The sequence below is a fragment of the Papio anubis genome, chromosome 10, assembly GCF_008728515.1.
Source record: "Papio anubis isolate 15944 chromosome 10, Panubis1.0, whole genome shotgun sequence".
Classification (NCBI taxonomy): Eukaryota; Metazoa; Chordata; class Mammalia; order Primates; family Cercopithecidae; genus Papio; species Papio anubis.
In genome coordinates, this window is record NC_044985.1 from 17,706,096 (window position 1) to 17,730,578 (window position 24,483).

The following is a 24,483-nucleotide window of genomic DNA, read 5'->3' on the forward strand; positions in this document are numbered from 1 at the left end:
GGGCATGGTGGCATGCACCTGTAGTCCCAGTTACCCAGGAGGCTGAGGTAGTAGAAACTCTTGAGCCCGGGAGGAGAGGTTGCAGAGAGCTGACATTGCACCAATGCACTCCAGCCTGGGCAACAGAGCGAGACCCTATCTCAAAACAAAAAATCAGAGACAAGTCATGTTGATAATACATACTTTTGATATGGTGTGATAAAAAAATGGCTATTTAACTCACAGTTTACTTCCCAAAAATACACCGAAATCTAATTGTTAGAAAAACATCAGACAAATCCCAATGAGACAAATGCCACAAAAACCTAACCAGTACTTCTTAAATCTACCAAGTTATCAAAAACAAGGAAAGCTTGAGAAACTGTCAAAACCAAGAGAAGCTTTAGGAGTATGATAAGTAAATGTAATGTGTTTCTTGGATTGGATCCTGGAGCAGAAAAAGGACATTAGTTAAAACCACAGAAATCTGGATAAAGCATACATTTCATTAATAGTGTATCAATATTAGTTCATCAGCTGTGACAAGTATACCATGCTAATGTAAAGTATTCATAATAGAATTCATAATGTATTCATAATAGTATTCATAATGTAAAGTATTCATAAACACTCTAGACTATATTTGCAATTTTTCTGTAATAAAAAGTGTTTATTTTTAAAAAGTGAGTTGAGGATCTCATTTTCTATTTTCAGGACTAGTTTGTGTAACAGAACTTTCAATGGAAACGTATAAGCAGTCAAGTAATTGACATAGGTTGATACGAGCATTTGTAATGTGGTAAGGGTAGTAATAAAAGCTGTACTGTTCATTAAATGATGTTGAAAAATCAGCTATTAATTTGGGGAAACATTTCTCTCTGATCTCTACTTCATGCCGAATTAATTCCAACTGAAATTTGCAAAAATTTACAGTTAAAAAAAACTATAAAAGTTCTAGGAGATAATGAGAATGAACACCTTCATACTCTTGGGGTAGGATGGACCATTCTTATACATACCAATATTTAAGACAACACTGAAGTGTTAAGGACGGAAGAGGCCTCTCAGTAAACTGAGCCAGTGATATCTCAGCACAAGCTGAAACAACCTCCCAGAATGAACAGAAACATAATCTCAGAGAGTTTGTAAAAAATACTGAACAGTAAGTATGAAAAACAGTGGCGGCATTTATTTCCTGGAAGAGGAAACTGAGAACAAAGACAACAAATATAAAACATCTAGTATGCTGAAGAAAGTTTCCAAAAATAAAGATCTGAGTTAACAGAACAAAAAAGCAAAATTGATAACAAACAAACAAACAAACAAACACAGTGAAGTAACGTGTCCAAATTAACAGTACTTAGGTAACTACTAGTGGGGATGGACTTTGGATCCAGGCCGGTCTCACTTTCAAGCTCGCATTACTTCTCCATATGTACTCAATTAGATGACTAAAAAGTCATCTTTTTAGAAGAAAATGCAGTGTGGTACCCTGTACTGGATCCTAGATCAGAAAAGGAGCATTGCTAGAAAAACTGCTCTAATAAAATCTCAAGTTTAATTAATAGTAGTATACCAATGCTAATCTCTTAGTTTTGACAATTACACCATAATTATGTAAGATGTTTAACATTAGGGGAAACTGGGTAAAGGGTAGGCAGGTGTGTAACTTTTCTGTAAATCTAAGATTATTTCAAAATTAAAAGCTTATTAAAAAATAAAAGAAATCTCAGCCAGCCGTGGTGGCTTACACCTGTAATCCCAGCACTTTGGGAGGTCAAGGCGGGATTACCTTAGGTCAGGAGTCCGAGACCAGCCTGGCCAACATGGTGAAACCCCATCTCTACTAAAAATACAAAAATTAGCTGGGCGTGGTGGTGAGTGCTTATAATCTCAGCTCCTTTGGAGGCTGAGGCAAGAGCATCGCTTCAACCAAGGAGGCAGAGGTTGCAGTCAGCCAAGACCATGCCACTGCACTATATAGCCTCAGCGACAAGAGCAAAACTCCATCTCAAAAATAAATAATATAATATAATATAATGTAAAATAAATCTCTCAAAATGCTGCCTTGGGACTATCTTAAAACTTGTAAGTGTAGAGATTTATTGCATAAAACCAAATTTTAAAGAGGGCATGGTTTGTATTGAAGATTTTGATTATAACAGGTTTGTTGATGACTTTAAAAATAAATATCAGCCTCAATTTAATTACATAGCTTTTCTGTAAAGATTGCTTATATAATTTCTTCTATACCATTTTTCCTTTCATGTAAATAAAAATATTAAAAAACTATAAACAGTAGTCTCTAAATACATTTGGTGATCTATTGTGATGAACTGTTTTCCATTTCTGCTATAGACATAACAAAAGTTCTGTGAAACAAACCTTGTAACAGCAATAATTAAATTTAAAGGATTAATAGAATAGCCTGATTTTTTAGGAGCTGTCAGATACTGAAAGAATCAGGACTTCAGAAATAAATGAATTCTAGGAGCGGAAAAGCTGAAGCATATAATTAAATAGAAAACTCAGAGGAGTTTGACTATGTAAAAGGAACAGGGAGAAAAAGTCACTGAGAAAGAGGGAGAAAAACTAAAATAAAGAAACTAATGAAAGTCAGGGCTTATGGTGTCTCCAAGGAATTGAAATGTGACAAATCATGGAATGGGAAGGGAGATGGTAAGAATATGAATAGTATTAAGTTCAATCACTTAATACTTAGGCCTTGTTAGAAGCCTTCCAATGGTTCCCATCTCTCAAAGCATGAGTCAGGGATCCACTGAGACCTTGAGGGTGCACCCATTCCCCCTACTCTCCCTACCCCCCACCCCCATCACTTTTTGCTTTCTCTTTTACTCCTCACCTTCTCCTCTCACTCCTTTCCAGCCAGCCCTGCCAGCATGCAGTTCCCCTGGCACTCCAGGCCTTTGCATTTGCTGATATCCCTGCTAGAATGCCCCTCCCCCAGACATCCTTATGGTAGAAACTCCTTCACCTCCTTCAGGTTTTGCTCAGATATTAACTTTTCAGTGATTTTCTACTATGCATGTTCTAATTTATTTATTTATTTATTTAGAGACAGGGTTTTGCTCTGTCGCCCAGGCTAGAATACAGTAGTATGATCATGGCTCACTGCAACCTCTGTCTCCTGGGTTCAAATGATCCTCTTGCATCAGCCTCCCAAGCAGATGGGATCACAGGCATGCACCACCACACATGGCTACTTTTTTATATTTCTGTAGAGCAGGGTTTTACTATGTTGCCCAGGCTGGGCTTGAACTCCTGAGCTCAAATGATCCTCCCTTAATGGCCTCCCCATACCGTGCATGTTCTATTTTAAATGGTGAACCCCTACAACTACCAATCTCCCCTACCCTGCTCTTTTATTTTCTCATAGCTACTTCTATGTCCTAACATTATCTGTCTCACCAACCATTAGATTGTAAGCTATCAGATGTTGCCTGTGTTCACTGTTTCTCCAGTGCCTAGAATAGTGCTGGGCACATAATAAATGGTTTTTTATAAACATTGCCAAAGCAATCAATACAAACATGTGATTTTTCATTACCATAATTAAAATTAGAATAATGAAACATTCATAACTTTTCCAAAGTCATTTTTTGAGCAACTGGGGTCGTCCTTGTGCCCACGTTTTCTGCGTATTTTCTATACTGAACTTCTATAATGTTTTAAAAAGGGGGTTTTGTCTTTGTAAAAGACTAGACAGGTGTCTGAGATCATTTTAACTCAAGTACATTCAATGTCAGAGTGAGAAAGAATGAAAAAGAATGAAAGTTCATTCTTTCAAGGCCTGTTCTTCCTATGAGCTTAAATAACATTTAGTTATTACCAGAAAGAGATTCATATCATGAAAACTTCACACGGGCAAATGCTCAAAATCATGATCCACTAAGTTAAAGGAATCACAAAATTCCCACCTCCCCATTTTAAAGATGAGGAAACTGACCTACGAAAGTTAAATTACTTCCTCATATTCAACTAGAACATCACTGACGAAGTGGTGAGCAGGAGCTAGTCCTAAACAAAAGACTGAAACATTACAGAATGACCTAGCACATCAACATTTTGAAATGCAGTGAGAAGTTCAGGTTGGAAATGCTCAGTCCACCATCCAACTAGGCCTTTATTTTCTCCATCTTGTTTCCATTTCATTACTCAAAGATGCAGGTGAATGTTTTCTTATTTATTTATTTTTTTATTTTTGGAGACAGGGTCTTTGGAGTGCAATGGCACAATCTCACTCGTTGCAACCTCCACCTCCCAGGTTCAAACAATTCTCATGACTCAGTTTCCTGAGTAGCTGGGATTATAGGTGCCCACCACCACGCCCAGTTAATTTTTGTATTTTTAGTAGAGACAGTGTATCACGATGTTGGCCAGGCTGGTCTCGAACTCCTGACCTCAGGTGATCTGCCCACCTCGGCCTCCCAAATCTCAGCCTGGGCAAAGTGCTGAGATTACAGGCATGAGCCACCACACCCAGCGTGAATGTTTCTTCATATCATTTGAACATTCAAAATTCTTTCTGCATTAAGATCCCTAGCAAAATAAACACTGTGATCACCTTGCTAAGTATTTTAGCATGTTCATGGGCCACTGTGCCTTCCAGAGCCCACTCAACATTTGACCTCTTACTCTAGCCCTTTGATTTCCCTGTTGACAGAAGTATAAGGCCAGCACATTTTACAAATGTCTTACCCTTTTCAGTGGATGGCCTGTCAATTAACTCTCATGAAATCAAATGGAAGCAGCCTTCAGGGTATAAAAATGTGCTACTTATCCAATTCTTTTAGTGAAAACTTGCATACATTCCATTGTTTTGCCATAAGTGGGGGAAAAAATAAATCTGGTGTTGTATTTTCGTTTCAGAAGTAGCAAAAGCAGTTACTCCACACATGCATTCCCTAGGTCCCCAGACAGTCATCTCTGATGTTATAAGTGGCACAGAGGCAGATACTTCGGCAAACACAGTCTGTAAAATGAAGTTGCTATGGACCAAAATAACCGTATTGATTTTTAGTACAATTCAAAACACAAGGAGACATCAGTTTTCCAAATGGCACAAGCTGAAAAGGACAAGGAAAAATATATTGCAAATAGTGAAGAGAAGGAAAATAATAAAGACAATTACATTAGCAAACATCTTGGTGTTCTTTTTTCAGAACACCAAGATGGCTGTTGTTTGTTTTTTAAATCCAAAGAACTGAGAGGTCTGAATTATGTTGAACTGCTACTCATTTGTGGACATTGTGCTCACTGCTGGAAGTCTGACCTTCAGAAAACAAAGCCTTATAATCCTTGGACATGTGAACATCTTCTTTGAAGCCTCATTTTTTTTTCAATTAATATCTCTCACTCTGATGGCAAATGGCAGAGCTGTACAAATTGTATTATAAATACATCATTTGGCCAAAATATCATTAAGTTTGCTGCAAGCAAATATTTTCCTTAGATATCCTTAATGAGGCAAAGTAGCTTTCAAGCCAGAGACCTCTGGATGTTGTGGAATGAGGAGACGGCAGTCAGGACTTACCATGGCCCCCTCACTTGTTCTCTGGGCAACTTCTCGCTGTAGTCGGGCCACTGCCAACTTCTCCCTGGAGAAACAAAAGCACATGATTAGTTTGACCGTTCTCAAGGTAGAGGCGACACAGGCATGGCCGTGAAACATTCTTTGGAGGTCTCTAGAGGAACTCCTTCCTTGGTTTAGCTCACTTCCTCCACAATACTTTCTATAAATATTTAAACTGGTCATGAATGCATTGTTTTCATTGAGTGTCATGGAAGACTTTTTTGCCATAGATTTTCCAATAGCCAAATAAATGTTAAATGCTGAGTAGATGCCTTGTTTTAGTTCATCAACATACATCACTCATAAATACATTTTTCGTGGCTATAATATTTTAGTTGTCTTTTCTCCATCAACTTTGCTTATATAGTTTTAATTATTTTTATTTCTTTTGTTGCTTTCCACACCAATAATACTAAGAAGCAAACAAAACATAATTCCTTACTATTTTAAAAATAACAATAGAAAATCATTTGCATGCTTGCTACATAACAGGCACCATGCTGGGCATTGCATCTGTTCTCATTTGAGCCTGACAACAATCCCATGGGTGATTTCACTATGCCCATTTTATAGATGAAGAAACTGAGGTCCAAAAAGGCTAATACACTGAGTCCTCAGCTGGTGTATAGTAGTTTTCTGGAATCAAATTTTAGATTTCCTTACTTCAAAGTCTAAATAAACAGTCTGCTTATCACTTTTTCGGTGTGTAGGTAATATAAAAATGTAGATTTAAAAATCAGATTATTTATTTTAGTACCCCTTATTTAACAATGGGATTCATTTTTAGATCCCTTATAATTCTGGTTTCACTTAAAATATATCCAATATTCACCAAAATTTTAAGAATACTTTTGTAAAGTGACAGATGCCTGCATTTTGGACAGCTTTTCAATTGTTCTTTAAAATGTTTGATAGATGTCATAGGGGTAAGTGAATTCTGGTCCCTAAAATGTTAGCTTTAGTAAGGATTCCCCTGATATTCTTCTACTACTATACTACTATCAAGATGAGTAACTATTTGAGTGATATTTCACCCCTTAGTCTTCCCTTTGCACAGGATCGACTATATGCAAACATAGAGGATGCAGTTCAATCCCCAGAAATTTTTCCACTGGGGAAAATAGAAGTGAAAACTTCTTCTCTCCTAAGGGCCTGGATCTTTGAAGTGCCTACGACTACCAAGAAGACATGTGCTTTTGTCTGGCTGCAGCTGGGCAGTCTTTTAATAGAAAAAGTTCTCTCTGAATAAACACCTAAAGGCACAGACTAGAAGAAGGGAGACTAAACTAGGAGACATTCCAGGTATACAAGTTTTGGGAGCCTGTGGCAGGACCTGTGAGTACAGCTGTAAGAAGGGGCAACAGAGCAGATAGGAAGGAGCCACTAAGCGATGGAAGCCATGTGCCAACTGATCAAGGCGGAAAGTCCACGTGTGTTCTCTAACTCAAGTCCTGATGAACAGATCAAAGAAGTTCAACGAAAAGAATGAATTCATGGAACAAATAATTGAAAAAGAAGGATATGAGTGACTTCTGTTTTAATATGAAAATTAAACACATGAATTTATCTCTTCTCTCCTCAGAAACTGTTAAAAATATAGTACAGAGGTAACACTGGCAAATACTTATAAAGTCAAAGAAAACAGGAGACTCACATATTCCATACTCTATGAACCAGCAATTCCAGTCTGAGGTCTAAAGTGAACAGAAATATAAGTATATGTTCACCAAAAGACATGTACCAGAATGTTCATAGTAGCACTTTAGTAACCTTATAAGCTGAAAATGCACACACCCATTAACAATAGAACAGATATGTCAACTTTAGCATAGTTACATGCTGGAATACTATACAACACTGAAAAGGAATAATCTACACTTAATCATGACAATGTACAGAATATCGCAAATATGTGGTTGAGTAACAGAAGCAAATACAAAACATATATGCTTTATTTCCTATTTATATAAAGTGCAAATAGAAGCAAATCTCATATACAGTTTGAGAAGAAAAAGAAATAAAATACATGGATATCAAAAAGGAAGAGGTAAAACTGTCTCTATTTACAGATGACATTATTTTCCAAGCAGAAAATCCAATGAAATTTACTACACAACTTATGAGCGAATTTAGCAAAGTCAGAGATAAAAGCTGATGAACAAAAATTAATTATATTTTATATATTAGCAACAAACAATTGGAAAATAAAATTTTAAAGCATCTATTTATAATAATGTCAAAAAATAAAACATTTAGGAAAGACATTTAGCACAAGGTTTGCAAGACTGCCATACTAAAAACTACAAAACACTGCTAAGAAAGATTAAAGGAGATTAATAGAAATACACACCACATTTGGCCAGGTGCGGTGGTTCACGCCTGTAATCCCAGCACTTTGGGAGGCCGAGGTGGGTAGATTATGAGGTCAGGAGATCGAGACCATCCTGCCTAACATAGGGAAACCCCGTCTCTATTAAAAATACAAAAAAATTAGCTGGGTGTGGTGGTGGGCGCCTGCAGTCCCAGCTACTAGGGAGGCTGAGGAGAATGGTGTGAACCCGGGAGGCAGAGCTTGCACTGAGTGGAGATCGCACCACTGCACTCCAGCGTGGGCGACAGAGTGAGACTCTGTCTCAAAAAAATAAAGAAAAAGAAAGAAAGAAAGAAATACTACATTCATGGATTGAAAGACTTAATATTATTACACTGTCCAAATCTGTATCAAATAATAAATTCTTTTTCACTGAGATATATAACTCTACCAAATAAAAAGCAAGACTCGGTAATGAGAAACAAGAAATCCAATAAAGAATTGGAATTTTTTTCTTTTTTTTTTTTTCTTTTCTTGGTAAACTCCTGGACAACAGCTATGTAGGAATCTAGAGAATAACCAATCTGGATTGCAGCAAGAGGATGGAGAGCCTCAGGAGGATGACTTCAAGAATAAAACAAAGTTGAATCAAAGTAAATTACCTATGTGTTTGTAAGTATTAAGAAGAGTTGTAGAGTTTTATTTTAAAGCTTAAGAATAAGAAATTGGAACATGAAAATCTAGGGCAATGGTAGGAAGTGTCAATTATTCATGCTAGAAAAAACGAAGTTATTCTAGAAATGCAATTCTAAGCTTCCACTAGACTCAGCTGTGAATGACATTTACTTTATCATTGTAATTATTAACTAAATTAATTTACTATTTAATTAAAAAAATTAGAGAAAGGGAAGCATAGAGAAACAGGTGGTACAGAAACACTAAAATCTTATCTTCCATAATAGAAAGATAATACATAATGTTTAAAAGTGATCTAGAAACAGAAGTTCAAGCATATTATTTAGATACAAGGATGCAACACTTAGAAGGCAGATCTAGAAGAAAGGGGAGTGACTGTGTCAGAGGAGTAAGATGTAGAGTAGGGAAGGCGATGTGCACATCTTATAGATGTTATCATTACATTTGATTTCCAAAGTATGTGCATGTATTACTTTGATTTAAAAACTTCTCAAAATGTGTATTTTTTAAAACCAAATGACTCATGTTGTTTTTATTAAAACATTAAAATAATACATTACTAGAAAGATAAAGGATATATTATTTACCAACCGAAGATTCAGCATCAAATGACTCATTGCCTTGGATGTGAGAGGCACCTACTGAGAAGCTTTGGTAAATTAAGGCAAAACAAGAAGTCACTATAAGCAATGAGTCTTTGGACAAACGTGTTTAAGTACATACTACAAACAGTTTAACAGGTTACAGAGATATTTTAAATTTAAAAGTTTCGGCCGGGCGCGGTGGCTCACGCCTGTAATACCAGCACTTTGGGAGGCCAAGGCGGGTGGATCACGAGGTCAGGAGATCGAGACCATCCTGGCGAACACGGTGAAACCCCGTCTCTACTAAAAATACAAAAAAAATTAGCCGGGCGTGGTGGCGGGCGCCTGTAGTCCACCTACTCCGGAGGCTGAGGCAGGAGAATGGCGTGAGCCCAGGAGGCGGAGCTTGCAGTGAGCCGGTCAGCGTCACTGCACTCCAGCCACCAGGCGACAGAAGCGAGACTCCCGTCTCAAAAATTAAAAGTTTCTCTTTACTTTTTTAATGAAGTATAAAGAAATTAAGAAATCATAAGAGCACAGGTCGCGAGTAATCACAAAGTGAACAAGTCCCTATTAGTCCCACCTAAGCAAAAAAACAGGAACACTGCCAGAATACCAGAAGCTACTTTGATGTTAATGATAATTAACTTCCTACACCAATACCTGAATTCACTTGCCACACTCTTTTCTCTGTATACTGAAACATGGAGACATTTAACTTCTCATCTAAAGTATATTAAACACATTGTCTCATATTTTACTCGATTGTTTATTCAATATATTTTTCCGCTAAATAAGACCATAAATTCCTCCTTGACCACAAAAGTAGCAACCAAAAATGATGATCCATTCATTTTTGCAGGTGGTCAGTTGTGGTGTAGTTAATATCTTACTGTAACAGCTGTTTGCCTGAGTGGAGATTTAGTTCATTTCTTTAACAACTACTAAGGCCACTTAGTAGGAACAAAATAAATATTTGTGACTTGCTGAATGAGGAATCAGTTACAGAATCTAATACCAGCTTGTCTAGTATAATAGAATTTTAAATAATATTACCATTTTGCATTGACATAGTACATAATGCAGGTACACTGCACAGATACACCCTGATTCCCACAGGGTATCCTCTGGTTCTAGTTGACCGCAAAAGCTTTTTTACGTACATCCAAAAATTATGAAAAGTACAACTTCCATAGACCACCAGGTAAATATCTGAGTAAGCTTCAACAGAGGGAATTCCGAAGTAAGAGCACTGAGTGAGGGGACTATACAACAGTAGTTCCCAAATATTTGAGTACTGAGTTCTCAAATATTTGACCCTTTTGTATGCAGAGAAATTGAGGATCCCAAAGAGATTCTATTGTTATGGGTTATTATCTATTAATATTTATGACATATAAATAAAAACATAATTTATTAAAATATTTGTTAAATCACCAAAAAGCCAATAAACCCATGCCAACATAAGTAAAACATTTTTATTAAAAGTCATCCTAAACAGTAATTTCAAAACAAAAATACATTTTGCAAATAAAGGGAAAAAATAAATTTTGTGAGGAGAGTGATACTGCTTTAGAATTTTGCAACTATCTTTAATGTCTGTCTTAATAGAAGACAGGTGTATTCTCACAACTGCGTCAGCATTTAATCTGTTATGACAGAACGTGTCATGTGACTTCTAGAACACTCCACTCATGAAAGCTGAGTGAAAAAGGCAAATATCATCTCAGCGTTACGGCAAAAATAGTTTTGACCTTGCAGATCCCTTGAAAGCGTCTTGGAGATATCCAGGGTCCCAGGACCAAACTTTGAGCACTTCAACCGAAAGACAGATACAGAACTAGGACAGTAAGAATGTTCTAGAAAATTGCCTTGAATCCTCATTCCTAATTATTGAAGCTTCAGAGAAAGATTTAATATATATGCTAATGGTATGTTAATTTCTCACAAGAGCAGTGTAACATAAAAGAGACATTTCCAGGAACAGATCAAAAGTCTATCTTATCCCCATCATCCTACTAAATGATAAAAGAATCCTAATACAGTGTAAATGTTAGGAACATCACTACTTTATGCTAAAAAGAGATGGCCTGTATAAACTATTACGACTGTCACACTGTAATGTGCTTCTCAAATCTTATTAATTCAATTTGAAAGAAAACCTTAATGGTTTTAGTCATTACATAGTTTTTAAAAAGGAAAATACTATATTAATAAGTCATGAAATTTTGTAGACTGTCCACACATAATATTCTGTGGCATTCAATAAAGAAGGAAGAAAACGAATGAATCAACATGAAGGGGCTATCTCTAAAGGGGCAGCATTGTAGCCACTTGATTTGGTGAAACAGAGAGTAAAATACATAAAAACTCGAAACACCATTTTATATCTGACCTACCATCACATGAATGGAGAAATGCCCAAATTCAAACAGCCATGTGGAAACAGGTGATGCAAACATGGACAATTTCAGAGTAGTGTAGGCCACGGGGGAGGCAATCCCCAACCCCAGCCTGGCTCCTAGCCTACTGTATCGACAACTGGGGAAACTGCTTAGGTGTAGACAACTGGAAGTTACCCTGACTCAGGGCAGCTAGGTGATTAAAGAGCAGAATTTGCAAGAACAGCAAACACAATGTCTTTTGGGGACCATGCTCCATAACTGTTTTAAAACATTTATGCAGGAAACGCAACCTATTAGATTATACAACAGAGATCCCTCAGGGGTCCGAGGGACAGTTCAGGGTCCTCCCATGGAGTCAGTGGGCAAACCCAGTGGCAGCTCAGTCCCACAACAGCAAGAGTACTCCAACTCCAAGCTATTTTATGTATTAGGCTTCTGGATTATACGCCCTTTGAAAAGTGGGTTTCCAGTGCTAAAATACAACAAATAAGGGATTCTTTCTTTAGGTTCAGTAACTTGTATATTCCAAATATTTCAAGTCCTTGCATGTATATTTTACACCAGTTGGATTTTTTTAAGTAGAATTTGTATTTTATTTTTGCATGAAAAATGTTATTTTTGTATGAAAGGGTCTTTCTTTTTTAAAACTAGGGAAGTGGTGAAGTTCTTGACATGGTAAAAACCTCTATGATAAAATACTCAGGATTTCTAGATGTTATTTCTGGAATCAAATTATCAACTCAATCAAAATATCAAAAATAAATGGTCCTGTCTTTTTCACAGAATCTCATTTGTCCTTGAGTTTAGTAGTTCCTGGCATGCCATATCTTCAAACCCCCATGGTCCCAAGATATGTGTGAAACCAACTGGGACTAGCATCTTTTTCATGCAAATTCAAAGTTCTTACAAACAGCTTTGTGTAGAAAATAAAGAATGCTGGATTTGCATGCTACCCAAGACAAATTAAATACACTCACATACACATACACCCTTCCTCCTCTTTAAAGACCTCGGTTCGTCGGCTGGAAACAGACAACTGTGCTTCTGCAAAGCATCACTGTTTTGTTTTGTGTTTGTGGCAAGGCCAGTAGCTCATTACGAAGTGGGTATTGACTTTATGATTGCCAAACAAATGCACAGGGCTATTTTATCAAGAGCTGTGGATTCTTATTTACGGAACAGGTATAAAAAAAGAATATAAAGAATATACACACGATGAAACAAGAGACCACAGTACTTACTTCTCTTACAGTTAAATGCAAAGATAACTTTTCTCTCCAGGAAGAATGAAACAGAGCTACTCTTCTTACTCAATTTCATATCCAAATAGAGAATTAGTTCCAGGTTTCTAAAGCTCTTCAACATAGCCCCAAACTATCTGAACTAAAGATCACAAAAAACAACATTTTATATGTTTTATATATTCTTAAATATTCTTCAGAATACCACTGACACCTCTGCAAGTTAAGCGCATGGAAATAGTGTTCCCAATGAAGTCAACAGGATGTTGGCATTTGTAAAATTCAGAAAAGACCTGCAAGGTTTGCATGTTTAAACAAAAAGCATTCCCCAAAGAGAAAGCAGCTTGCAGAGGGGGAATATATTCAGTTTGTGACGTGTGGAGACCTCAGGCTGCAGGGTGCTACAGAGCCATCTGTTGCATGAGTGTCCCAGGGCACGCCTGTTGGGAGACAAATCAATGTTCCCTTGCCACTCTTCAGGAAGCCCAGGACTTGCACCCACCCTGAATGGGAGAGAATGGAGATGCTGTGTGCCCCACTCTCCACTGGGCAGATGGTGTCCCTGTTAGGATGCCCTGATGGAAGAACAGCAAGGGCACTTAGTGTAAGTGGGAATAATTATTTCTACTCATTGTAAGTCTCATGGTCCCAAATACCCTATACATGCAATGCACTTAAAAGGTATGGATCCAGCTCACATCAAGCAAGCTTGTGACAATGTGAAATATTCTGTGATTTGATGAACATGTAGGATGATTTGTGTAATCACTTGACCTTTGTAAAAAAAATAAAGTATAACAAATCACCATGCTTACATATGAATTTAAAAAGGAAAAATTTTCTTGGGCATCTTAGCAATCCAAAGTCAGTTTCCTTTACTGTGGTAAAGATATTGCAATATTAAAGAATCCCGGCCGGGCGCGGTGGCTCAAGCCTGTAATCCCAGCACTTTGGGAGGCCAAGGCGGGTGGATCACGAGGTCAGGAGATCGAGACCATCCTGGCTAACATGGTGAAACCCCGTCTCTACTAAAAAATACAAAAAACTAGCCGGGCGAGGTGGCGGGCGCCTGTAGTCCCAGCTACTCGGAGGCTGAGGCGGGAGAATGGCGTGAACCCGGGAGGCGGAGCTTGCAGTGAGCCGAATTGCGCCACCGCACTCCAGCCTGGGCGACACAGCGAGACTCCGTCTCAAAAAAAAAAAAAAAAAAAAAAAAAAGAATCCCATAATACTCTCCCTGCAAAACTCTAGGTTCATGCTAGTTTTGATTTTTAGGTTAAGATTCTATAAAGTATTTAAAACTTACTTATGTTTATGTGTTAAATATACCTATATAGGTTTTTATTAATTCAGAATATTCTGCTAACTGAAACGATATAATCCAACAATAATGGAAATCTTTACACATTCAGCAAACACTTAATGTGAGTTTACTACAGGCCTGGTACCATTCTAGGGTCTGAGAAATAAACATAAATAATAATACAGTTCCAAATTCAAAGACTTCAAGATTGACAGACGGAGAAAGCATGCCTACACACATGCCTACACACCAGTGTCATGAGACGCAGTAAGTACAACACTCTGTATTCAAAGCCAGATTTTAAAACATGGTAGGTGACTATTTTATCAAAAGATCAAATCTGGACTTCCTTTAAATAAGAAGGCAATTTCTGCTATTTCTAAGATTTTTTTCAGTCTCAGACTTTTCAGCAACAAATTACATAGAAGAACAGATCTGTCCTCACAAATATTTTAATTAGGAAGAATGTCTATTACATGTTCTATGCTATTCTCTAAATTCATTAAGTCTTTTGAAGGCAATGCTGTTAGACTTTTGTTCAGCACCAAGGTCTGCCACTTTGGTGCCAGGATTTTATTCCAGGTCACTTCTTTGAGAGATACTGGACCTATTTTACTTTTCTATTTGAAAAGATAATCATAATAGCTGATATTTATTGAATAGTTGATATGTCAGGTACTATTCTAAACACCTGACATGATATATTTAAACCTCAGAGAATCCCATGAGGTAGGTATTATTATCATCTCTATGATACAAAAGTTAATCAAACTTTTTGGATTAAGAACCCCTTTACACTCTGCAAAAAAATTACTGAGAATCCCAAAGAGCTTTTGTTTTTGTCAGTTATGTTGACTGACATTTACCATCTCCAAAATTAACTTAAAAATATATATTAATTTAAAATAGCAATAACAGTTCTATTACAGGTTGACATAAACATAATTACAAAATTAACTATAATTTTCAAAAATACAATAAAACAAGTAGCACTGTTTTATACTTCTGCAAAAGTCTTTAATATCTGGCTAACAAAAATGACATCTGGAGTCTCATATTTGCTTCTATTAATACATTCAGTGTGCTGCAATGTCACATATGGGGTGGCCTCTGGCAAACCACTGTATACTCATGAGAGAATGAGAACAAAAAAGGCAAATGACACCTTAATATTCTTATAAAATTCTTAGTATTCTTATAAAAATTCTTATAAAAAATTCTTTAAAAAATAACATCTTAGTATTCTTGTTAAAACATAGTTATAAAAATAGTTTTGACCTCGTAGATCTCTAAAAAGGTCATAGGGCCCCCAGAGGCTCCTGATACGCAGCAATGCCTGCCTTCCATGGATAAATGGAGGCTGCTCATGCAGGCTGGAAAGCATGCCTATTATCCCACTGCTCAAAAGTTTAAATATGGCCATTCATGTTTTCACAAATATGTAAAATAGCAGTGAATACATATTTAGCTATAATCCTATTTGTTAGAACATGTGTCTCTGTAACTACCATTGCCTGTTACCACTGTCTCTAGTGCTAGGGAGGTCATCACAAATAATGCAAGAATTTGGGGTCCCCATGGACACAACACATATTGGACCATTTTAATGTGAATCAATGGGAAAACCCAGGAACACATTGAATTCCAAGTACTATAAATCCTCATTTTTGCGAAGTAGAAGAAAAATACGAATCAAACACCCAATATAAACCTATAGGCATAGGTTTTGTTTCAGTTAACATCTCTCTCCACCCTATATTGTTTCCCCGTGAAGATATCACCAAATGTCCATATTGAAATTAGATAGATGATTACTCTCATTTATGCCTTGGGGCACAGGGTCATACACTGAAATCTTAAACAGAAGATTCAATTAATCATCAACCTTCCCCATTTCTGGTGGGTCTCAAGAATAAGAGCCCGGTGGCGATCTGGTACGCACATGAGGAGAACAGGTTTGCTCCTCTGAGGAGGCCAAGACCCATTCTCTCCCCACACAGAGGCGCCCTGGGGAGTCACCCGCCGCAGAGGCCATGACAATGTCGAGTGCCAGGTGCACCTGTCATGTGGGCAGATGGGGAGACCAGCGGCGGCAGTCCCTGAGTAATGGTTAAATTAATTAGCCTTTCCACAGCAGATCATTTAAGTACTCATCCCCTCTGACAGTTTGGGTGAGAGCAGATTTTAGAGAAACTTTTAGAGCCACAACTCATAGGAAAGAAATGTCTTTATATACTTTTTTCCAATACGTAATATCACTATTGCCCCCAAAACTTTAAAACAGCAACAAAATCACTCTGATTGTATGCTTTAGGAGACTCTATTAACATCCATAAAGCATAAAGTCAGTAAGTTGAAAGTGTGTTCTAAGTTGTGGATCTTCACAGGATTTTGGGCAGTGAGGTCGGTCAGCAGGAAATTCAACAGGACTGGCATGTAAAACTCACCGACTTTGGAAAAGCACGAGAGTTTAATATATTGCACTATGCCAATTAGGGAATATACCCCAATTCTCCCAAAAATTAACACAGAGACTTTTTAAAGAATTCAGTGTACTGGAATACAGAAATAGTAAACACAAACAAACAAAAATCCTAATTTTAGTGGCCTGACTTTCTGAAGGTCTGTTTACCACAGGCTTGTCCTTATGGAGCTTTATGGAGCTCCTGGAAAATAAAAAAGTAGCTCTCTACATCCTATATGTATTCTCTATATGTATTCTCAAAATTGTTTTTCTGCTCTCAAGAACAGTGCCTCGAATTACACCCATATTTTCATTCATTCATTCATTCATTCATTCATTTATTTATTTATCCATCCATACAGTCACTCATGCAGTCCATGAAGTAACAAGTGCCTTCTTACCTATTTATCTCCCTAGTGGGAGGTAAGTCCCTAGAAGGCTGTGATTTTGTGGTCTTTGTGCATCCGCATCCAGGGCATGAACATATCCTTAATAATTGAAAGATCACACTTCAGAACAAAAATGGTCTCACTGACTTGAGGCAAGATTGCAAACGCCTTCACTCATAGTCAATACCAGAAATTAATCCCATGCTGCAGATCTGGACAAAATAAACCAATAAAACCATGCAAGCTACCTGTAATCCCTACTACTACAGTCATAGGTCTAGCATTTTGTACATTTTGGACACTCCATATATTACTGGTAATAAATATCCAGTGAAGAAGTGAATTTGTCCTTCTGGGTTTTCTCCTTTTTATTTCTACTTGGAACTGTCAGCTTTCATTAGAATAATATATATAGCTTTCATCCCCAAATTTTTGACGAACTTGGAAGAGCCTGAATTTAACACAATACTGAATTAAAGTAACCCATTTTCTCCTCCTCCTCTCTGGTGCAGAGTGAAATCCCAAAGCACTCCTACCTAAAATATTTCTAAAATACATATTAGAGCAAAAATTCCCCTAATTTTAATACAGATATTTCTAATCTTAACTCTAGCAATTACTTCTTCCTTGAGTGTAAAGTCAAACACTTCAAAAAAAAAAAAAAAAAAAAAGCTTTCCTTGAGATATACACTTTTTTTTTTTTTATTATTATACTTTAAGTTCTAGGGTACATGTGCATAACGTGCAGGTTTGTTACATATGTATACTTGTGCCATGTTGCTGTGCTTATAAATCATTGAAGAACCACTTACTTTCTTAATTATTGTGGAAAATCTGGGTTTCTGAATGGGTATTCCTTATGTTGCCACGCTTTCTAAGAAACTTGGAATTCCCTGTGTTTCCAGGTACACCTCGCCCCTTCTGCAACTGCACTTTGCCACCCTGATATTTCTTCCTTAAATTTTAAAATTCCACTAAAATAAATCTAGGTTTGTGTTATGTCTGACAATTAAGACAAACTTTTTAAAACAACAGAACTTTATTAATAATTTTCAAGTTGTTACATCAATTTTGGTAACATTCAAAACAGATCAACTATATGTAGCTTAATATGGAAAGGGAATTCTTGAAGAAAAAAATATGCTAATCAAACATGCTAATCATCTCCTAAGGAGCATTACATACCTGTGGGGAAAGGGGGGTGACAATAGCCATTACATGACAACTAATTTAGTTTTCATGACTTTCAATTACATATGGCTCTGAAATCTCATTCTGTCTCTGTTTTGACAAAGGCCCCAACATAGTATCTGTGAGGAGGCTTCAGCCATTTATCTAGGCTCAGAAAAAGAAGGTTTGTGAGTTCCAAAGGGAAGAGTTGAAGGAGATACTGATGGAATCCCTGGTGGACTGTCACAGAGGAAAGTTTATACACTAAAACATTCCGTTCAGCTCAACAAAATGGTGGTTTTATTATTATTATTATTATTACTTGAGATAGGGTTGCACTTCGTTGTCCAGGCTGGAGTGCAGTGGTGTGATTATAGCTCACTGCAGCCTCAATCTCCTGGGCTCAAGCAATCCTTTTACATCAGCCTCCCTAACTGGGATCACAGGTGTGTATCATCATGCCCTTCCGATGGCCTGCTCCTGTTTTGTTTTTTTTTAAAATGGAGTCTTCCTGTGTTGCCAGGCTGGAGTGCAGTGGCACAATCTCAGCTCACTGCAACCTCTGCCTCCTGGGTTCAAGTGATTCTCCTGCCTCAGCCTCCCGAGAAGCTGGGACTATAGGCACGGGCCACCACACCCAGCTAATTTTTTTGTATTTTTAGTAGAGACAAGGTTTCACCATGTTGGCCAGGATGGTCTCAATCTCTTGACCTTGTGATCCACCTGCCTCAGCCTCCCAAAGTACTGGGATTACCATGCGTGAGCCACCGTGCCCGGCCACCCCGCTCATTTTTTTTAAATGTTTCGTAAAGACGGAGACTTGCTCCATTGCCCAGGCTGATCTTGAATTCCTGGGCTCAAGCGATCCTCCCACTTGAGCCTCCCCAAGTTCTGGGATTACAGGCATGAGCCGCCACACCTGGCCCAAAAAGGTGGTTTTTAGGCTAGATTGAAATGCTATCAATCTAAGTTGGAGGAGCTTTGCTAGGTTCTATGGAAACTACAATGATGAGTGAGACTCAGTCCCTGCAGTTAAGGAGCATTCGGTCTCAGAAAACAGGTAACATGTCTGTGGTTCAGCATTATGAGTTGAAAAGTGTCCCTCAAAAATGCATACATGGAAGTCCTAACCCCCAGTACTGCAGATGTGGCCTTAGAGATAGGGGCCTTTACAGAGGTAATCAATTTCAAATAAGGTCACTAGAATGGGCCCTAATCCAACAGGGGTGGAGTTCTTATAAAAAGGGAAAATTTGAAGACAAACACACACACATAGGAAGAACACCACATGAAGATGAAAGCATACATTGGGGTGATGCTTCTACAAGCCAACAAACAGCAAAGTTCGCCAGCAAACCGCCAGAAGCCATGGAACAGACTCAAAGGCAACCAACCTTGTCAATACATCTTGGACTTCAGTCTCCAGAACTTCAAGACCAACCTTTGTTGTGTAAGCCACCCCTCATCTGTAGTACTTTGTTACAGCAGCTCTGACAAGCTAATACAACCAGACATATTTTAATATAAAATCTATCAACTATGTATGTTTGCACATAATCCATATCTATATGAATATACATATACACACAGCTTGGGAAGATACAATGGGTGCTCCAAGCAAAGTGTGACGTACTTTGGGCAGAAGGAGTGTTTGATTCTGACCAGGAGAATCAAGGAAGACTTCAAAGAGGAAATGGCAGTCACGTTTTACAAAAGTTAAGAGCCATAAAAGTCAGATGTCAAACATGAAAATTTATAACTCTAGAGCTATAAACTCTTTACTGCAAAGTAGGTTTTTTTTAATCGAAGGAACTTCTTTAACATGCCATTTCTCAAGAGTTCAAGGTGAGTATATGCATGACTCAAATGGCACACTTGAGAGCTAAACATCCACAGGCACACATAATCTCAGCCATATACATTTTTCGTACGTTCATTTTCATATTCTTTTTACTAAGTCTACTGCTATACCCAGTATAAGATGCTCCCTCAGTGCTTTATTAGGGGAATATTGACTTAGTTCATAGTCCAGAGCAGAGATGGTTTGCAAACACATGTATATACTCTCTGGCTGCCCCATTATTGGAGCATATGTTGGCCACTTGTAGGTGTAAGCAGTTAGGTGACCTGTGGTCTTGAAACTGGTCTGCCCATAACCAAGCCTTCATTAACTCAGGTCTCTACCCAACTGAGCCATTATTAAACCTCAGAGGCACTATAAATTTACTGACTTTTATAAACCATTCAACTTAATAGCCTTCTCTAAAGCATTCGGTAAGAGTAATTTGATGCTCTGATCATCTGCCAATTCATGTTTACGAGTTCATAACATATCAGAACCCATCTCACTTTCCTTTCAGAGTCATTTTCATCATTGAGCTTTGTACCCTGTTTAGATTCTTCTTTTCTGATCTTTTCAGGACTGTATGAGTTGGGTTTCTCCTGGTTGCAAGTAACAGAAACAAACTTCGGCTAGAATAAGAAAGAGGAAGTATTTATTTAATGTGATATGGTATTTCAGGAGGAACTGAACCAACAAACTCTAGGAGAAGCAAGAGGTGGGTAAGCGGCAGGGATCTCTGCAGCAAGAATTTATATACATCTTGACTTGATGCTCCAACGATGCCCTAGTTGAGCTCTGGGGACTCCTGGTTTCTACTCCATCAGTTCCATGTTTTAATTCCCTGGAGTAAGATCCTGATTGGCATAGCATAGGTGAGGCACACACCCTGAAGTGACCAGCTTTGACCCGGGGGCAGGGTCATATAGCACAGTCTCAGATGTGGTCCTGTCCCTTACAGGTTGGGGGCAGTTCTAAGAGAAGGAAATAATTGTTAGAGTCTACCACATGGGTGGAAAATTTATACTTTTATTATACCATCCTTTCTTTGAAAAACACTTCTATATATTTCTTAATTAATCCTTACTTGGACCTGTAGCAAAAAAATAACCGAATCTCTTTTTGTTTTTGGAACTCAATAGCTTTTGCATCCATTTCAATTAGATTAACTCCATTTGAGGTATGCCATTAAATACTTTACTAGCATTGAGCCTACATCTTGTTTTTTTCATGCTATCTTGACCCCTTCCTAGTTATTGTGACTTAACAATTTATATTAAGCACATTCTTCATTCTTCCCTCTAGAACACTTAACCAGCTTAAGTCTATATATTTCTGTGTTTTCTCACTGTCTCCATGGTCAGCACATTTTATACTGTGCAGATTCCTAGAAAAGTTAACTATGAAACATTGTGTACATGCTCACAACATTGTATAATATTAGAGCCAGAGAGTATAGTCTTAGGAGGCACACAAACAAATCAGAAAGTATCTTTCTGTTCTATTCCTGTCCTTCACACCATTACCAGGAAGACTGTTCAAAATAACCAGATTTCAAGAAACAGACCCTTTTAAAAGAATGTCCATTGTAAAAATCCAGAGAATAAAAGAGAAAGCCAGGCTTCCCTATATTCTTTGTAAAAAAATTGAATCATGACCAAAAGTGGACAATATTCAATTAGTATCTGATTTGACAAGTAGCTGAAATCAACAATAAAGTCAACAATGAGACTCTTCAGAGGGAAAAATAAAAGAACCTAATAAGAGACAGCCTAGAATCTTAAGAGAGGCGAAATGAATGGAACCAATCTATAAAATAATATATATTCCACCAGGTAAAACTCTGAAAGGAAGAAAAAAATTCTTAGATGTGTAACCATCTAAGGTCTCAAGAGAGGTAAAAGTGTTTCAGAAAACAGGAAAGTAATTGGTGGGCAAACAATAGGAGATGTTTTTGTAGAAAAAAAAATAGGATAACAACCAGGCAGAAAAATTCTGTCAAAACAGGCTATTGGAAACTTTCTGTTTATATGTAAATAAATCTAAGCATTCAGAATTATCATTTATTTCACTGACACAGTGAGAGAGAACAAAGTAAGAAATGAGGGCATTTCTTGTATCTTAACACAAGAGAGGGGAAAAGCAAATAGTGAGTTCAGACACAGAGCCAACAAAAAGCCACTTCCTAAAGGATATGAGATACCCATCGTGCCTGAAGGCAGATGATAGGTCTGGTGCTGAGCACAGTCTTTGAACATATTTTGTTTACATTTAAGATAAAAGAGGATAATGATTAAATTTATATAGTAATTACATCCCAAGTACTTTACGTTAGTTATTAACTTATTTAATCCTTACCCCAACCATGACGTAGGTGCTATTATTTTCCCCATTTTACAGATGTTGAAAATAACGTACAGAGAGATTAAGTATCTTCTGCAAGGCCCCAGAGCTACGCCTGGGCACAGGCACTCTTGGCACCAAAGTCCTCATTCTTAACCTTAATGCTATGCTAGCAACATGATTCTAGCTGGAGTTATGATTTTTACATTACATATGGTTGTTCAGTAATCTGGCCACACACACACACACACACACACAGAGAAAACCTCAATTAATTTCACGGGAAGCTCTCAAAATCCATTTTAATTCGTCATGGGAGTCAGACACTGTTCTGCTTGAGTTCGGAATCCCAGCTCTTCCACGTACCAGCTCGCTGGCTAGGGAAAGTTACTCGCTCTCTCTCTGTGGGAGTGTATCTTTATTTACAAACACACACCGCCCCTTTCTGTTGGGAAGATTTTACTTCCCCACCCCACTGATACTAGACTTGGCATCTCACTTGTTTTGAGCAATAAATCATGGATAGAAGCAGCACACATAACTTCTGGGCAGAAAACCCTAAGAGCCAGACGAGATCTGCCGTGTTCTCTCATTATGATCAGCAATGGTCAAGAAGGACACTGGCCTGGGTCCTGAAGTGCACATACCTTAGCAGAGCAGCTGATCCACCACAGACATCTGGATAAGGATGCCACTGTGCTTATAACCCACTAGGATCTGGAGGTCATTTGTTACCATAACATAACCTCCTCTCTCCACTCATACACTCTCTGTGCCTTAATGTCCTACCTCCTTCTAGCATTGCTGTGGGCATTAAATGAGTTATTCTTATAAACTATATAGATAAGAAACAAAGTATTAGTGAGCCAGATACTGACCTGAAGAGTGGAATTAGAGAAAAGAACACTAGAGGAAACATTCCCAATACTAATCAAATCAAATGCTTTTCTGGTTGTCAAATCCTTTCAGCTGAGTTCTAAGGTTACACTGGTCACCCTGCGAGCTTTTTGCAAACTTCTTCTCTTCAATGCTCCCTTCTTGATCCAGTAATAACACATTTATTTACATATAATTAAGGGCTTTACTCTTGCTGACCCCAAGGCTCCAGACAGCTTTCCTTCTACAAAATGTGGTTGTTTACTTAGACCATGAAGATATTCCTCCTCTTCCCATTTTCCTCTTTTCCCTCAGCTATCTTTTTCTGAGACCAACTTCAACACTAGTTTCTCATATATAGGATGCATTTTTAGTGAGATATTAATAGCTGTTATCTCTTTGTTTTTCAGGTAAAGGATTAGAAATCACTTTGACAAGTTTCTTTGTTTCTTGAGTTTTGACAGGCTTCAATTTGCTAATGTACAAAATTTTATAATAAAGCATCTTACCAATTAATGTTCTACATAGGTTTTAGGGGATGCTGCTGCCAACCATTCCAAATATGTTGTAACGAGCAGATAGCGAGACATCTCGTTTCCAAGGGAAAGATATTGTGAGGCTCCCTCCAAACCATCTTATAAATCAGACTACTTACGTGAGGGTCTTTGAGAACAATACCCTCATTTTAGTGATAAGAAAATGGAGGCTCAAAGAATAAAGAATGGAGAAAGCGGAGGCTCAAAGAGGTTGAGTATCTTATTGAGAAAAATCAAAGTGAGTTAAAGAGTAAAAGTGATTACAATAGAGTCATCCATGGATTCAAACTAGTCCTCTTTCCAGGGATGACTGTGTTTAAAAGGAAAACACATAGAAATATGAGTACATCTGTCTAGACTAAAAGACATGTTTAAAATCAATCAACATATTCACCCTTTGTTACCTAGCATCTTACTGGGTTTTAATCTGGCCCATTCACGAAAGTCAAAGGGGTTGCTAGGGAAGGTGACAATTAACAGAGCCCATTCTAACTAAGCTCATGTGTGAAGAAGGTTGAAAGGGATGAACCAGGATCTAGGCTTATCTAAACTAAGATATAACACAGACAGCAAGTTACTCATTCCATCGAAAGGCTTTATTTGGTACTTACTTGCTGTATAAATAACTCACTAGCTATTTGCTCTGAAACAATGATTAGAATGGCTCTCATATCCAACAAAACACTGAAACAGGCAACAGACAGGGTCAATCCTCAGAAAGTAAAAAAAAAAAAAAATCCTAACGGTACCTAC

General features: G+C 37.7%; 1 protein-coding gene across 2 annotated transcripts in view; it reads right to left on the reverse strand.

Moving 5' to 3' along the window:
* The window catches only part of NCKAP5 (NCK associated protein 5), a 914,274-nt gene that overhangs the window by 567,652 nt on the left and 322,139 nt on the right, over window positions 1-24,483 (reverse strand). For both annotated transcript variants that reach the window (XM_021924271.2, XM_021924272.2), the window contains exon 4: window positions 5,534-5,597. In XM_021924271.2, coding sequence (XP_021779963.2) covers window positions 5,534-5,597 — 64 coding nt within the window. The remainder of the gene's footprint in view (window positions 1-5,533; window positions 5,598-24,483) is intronic.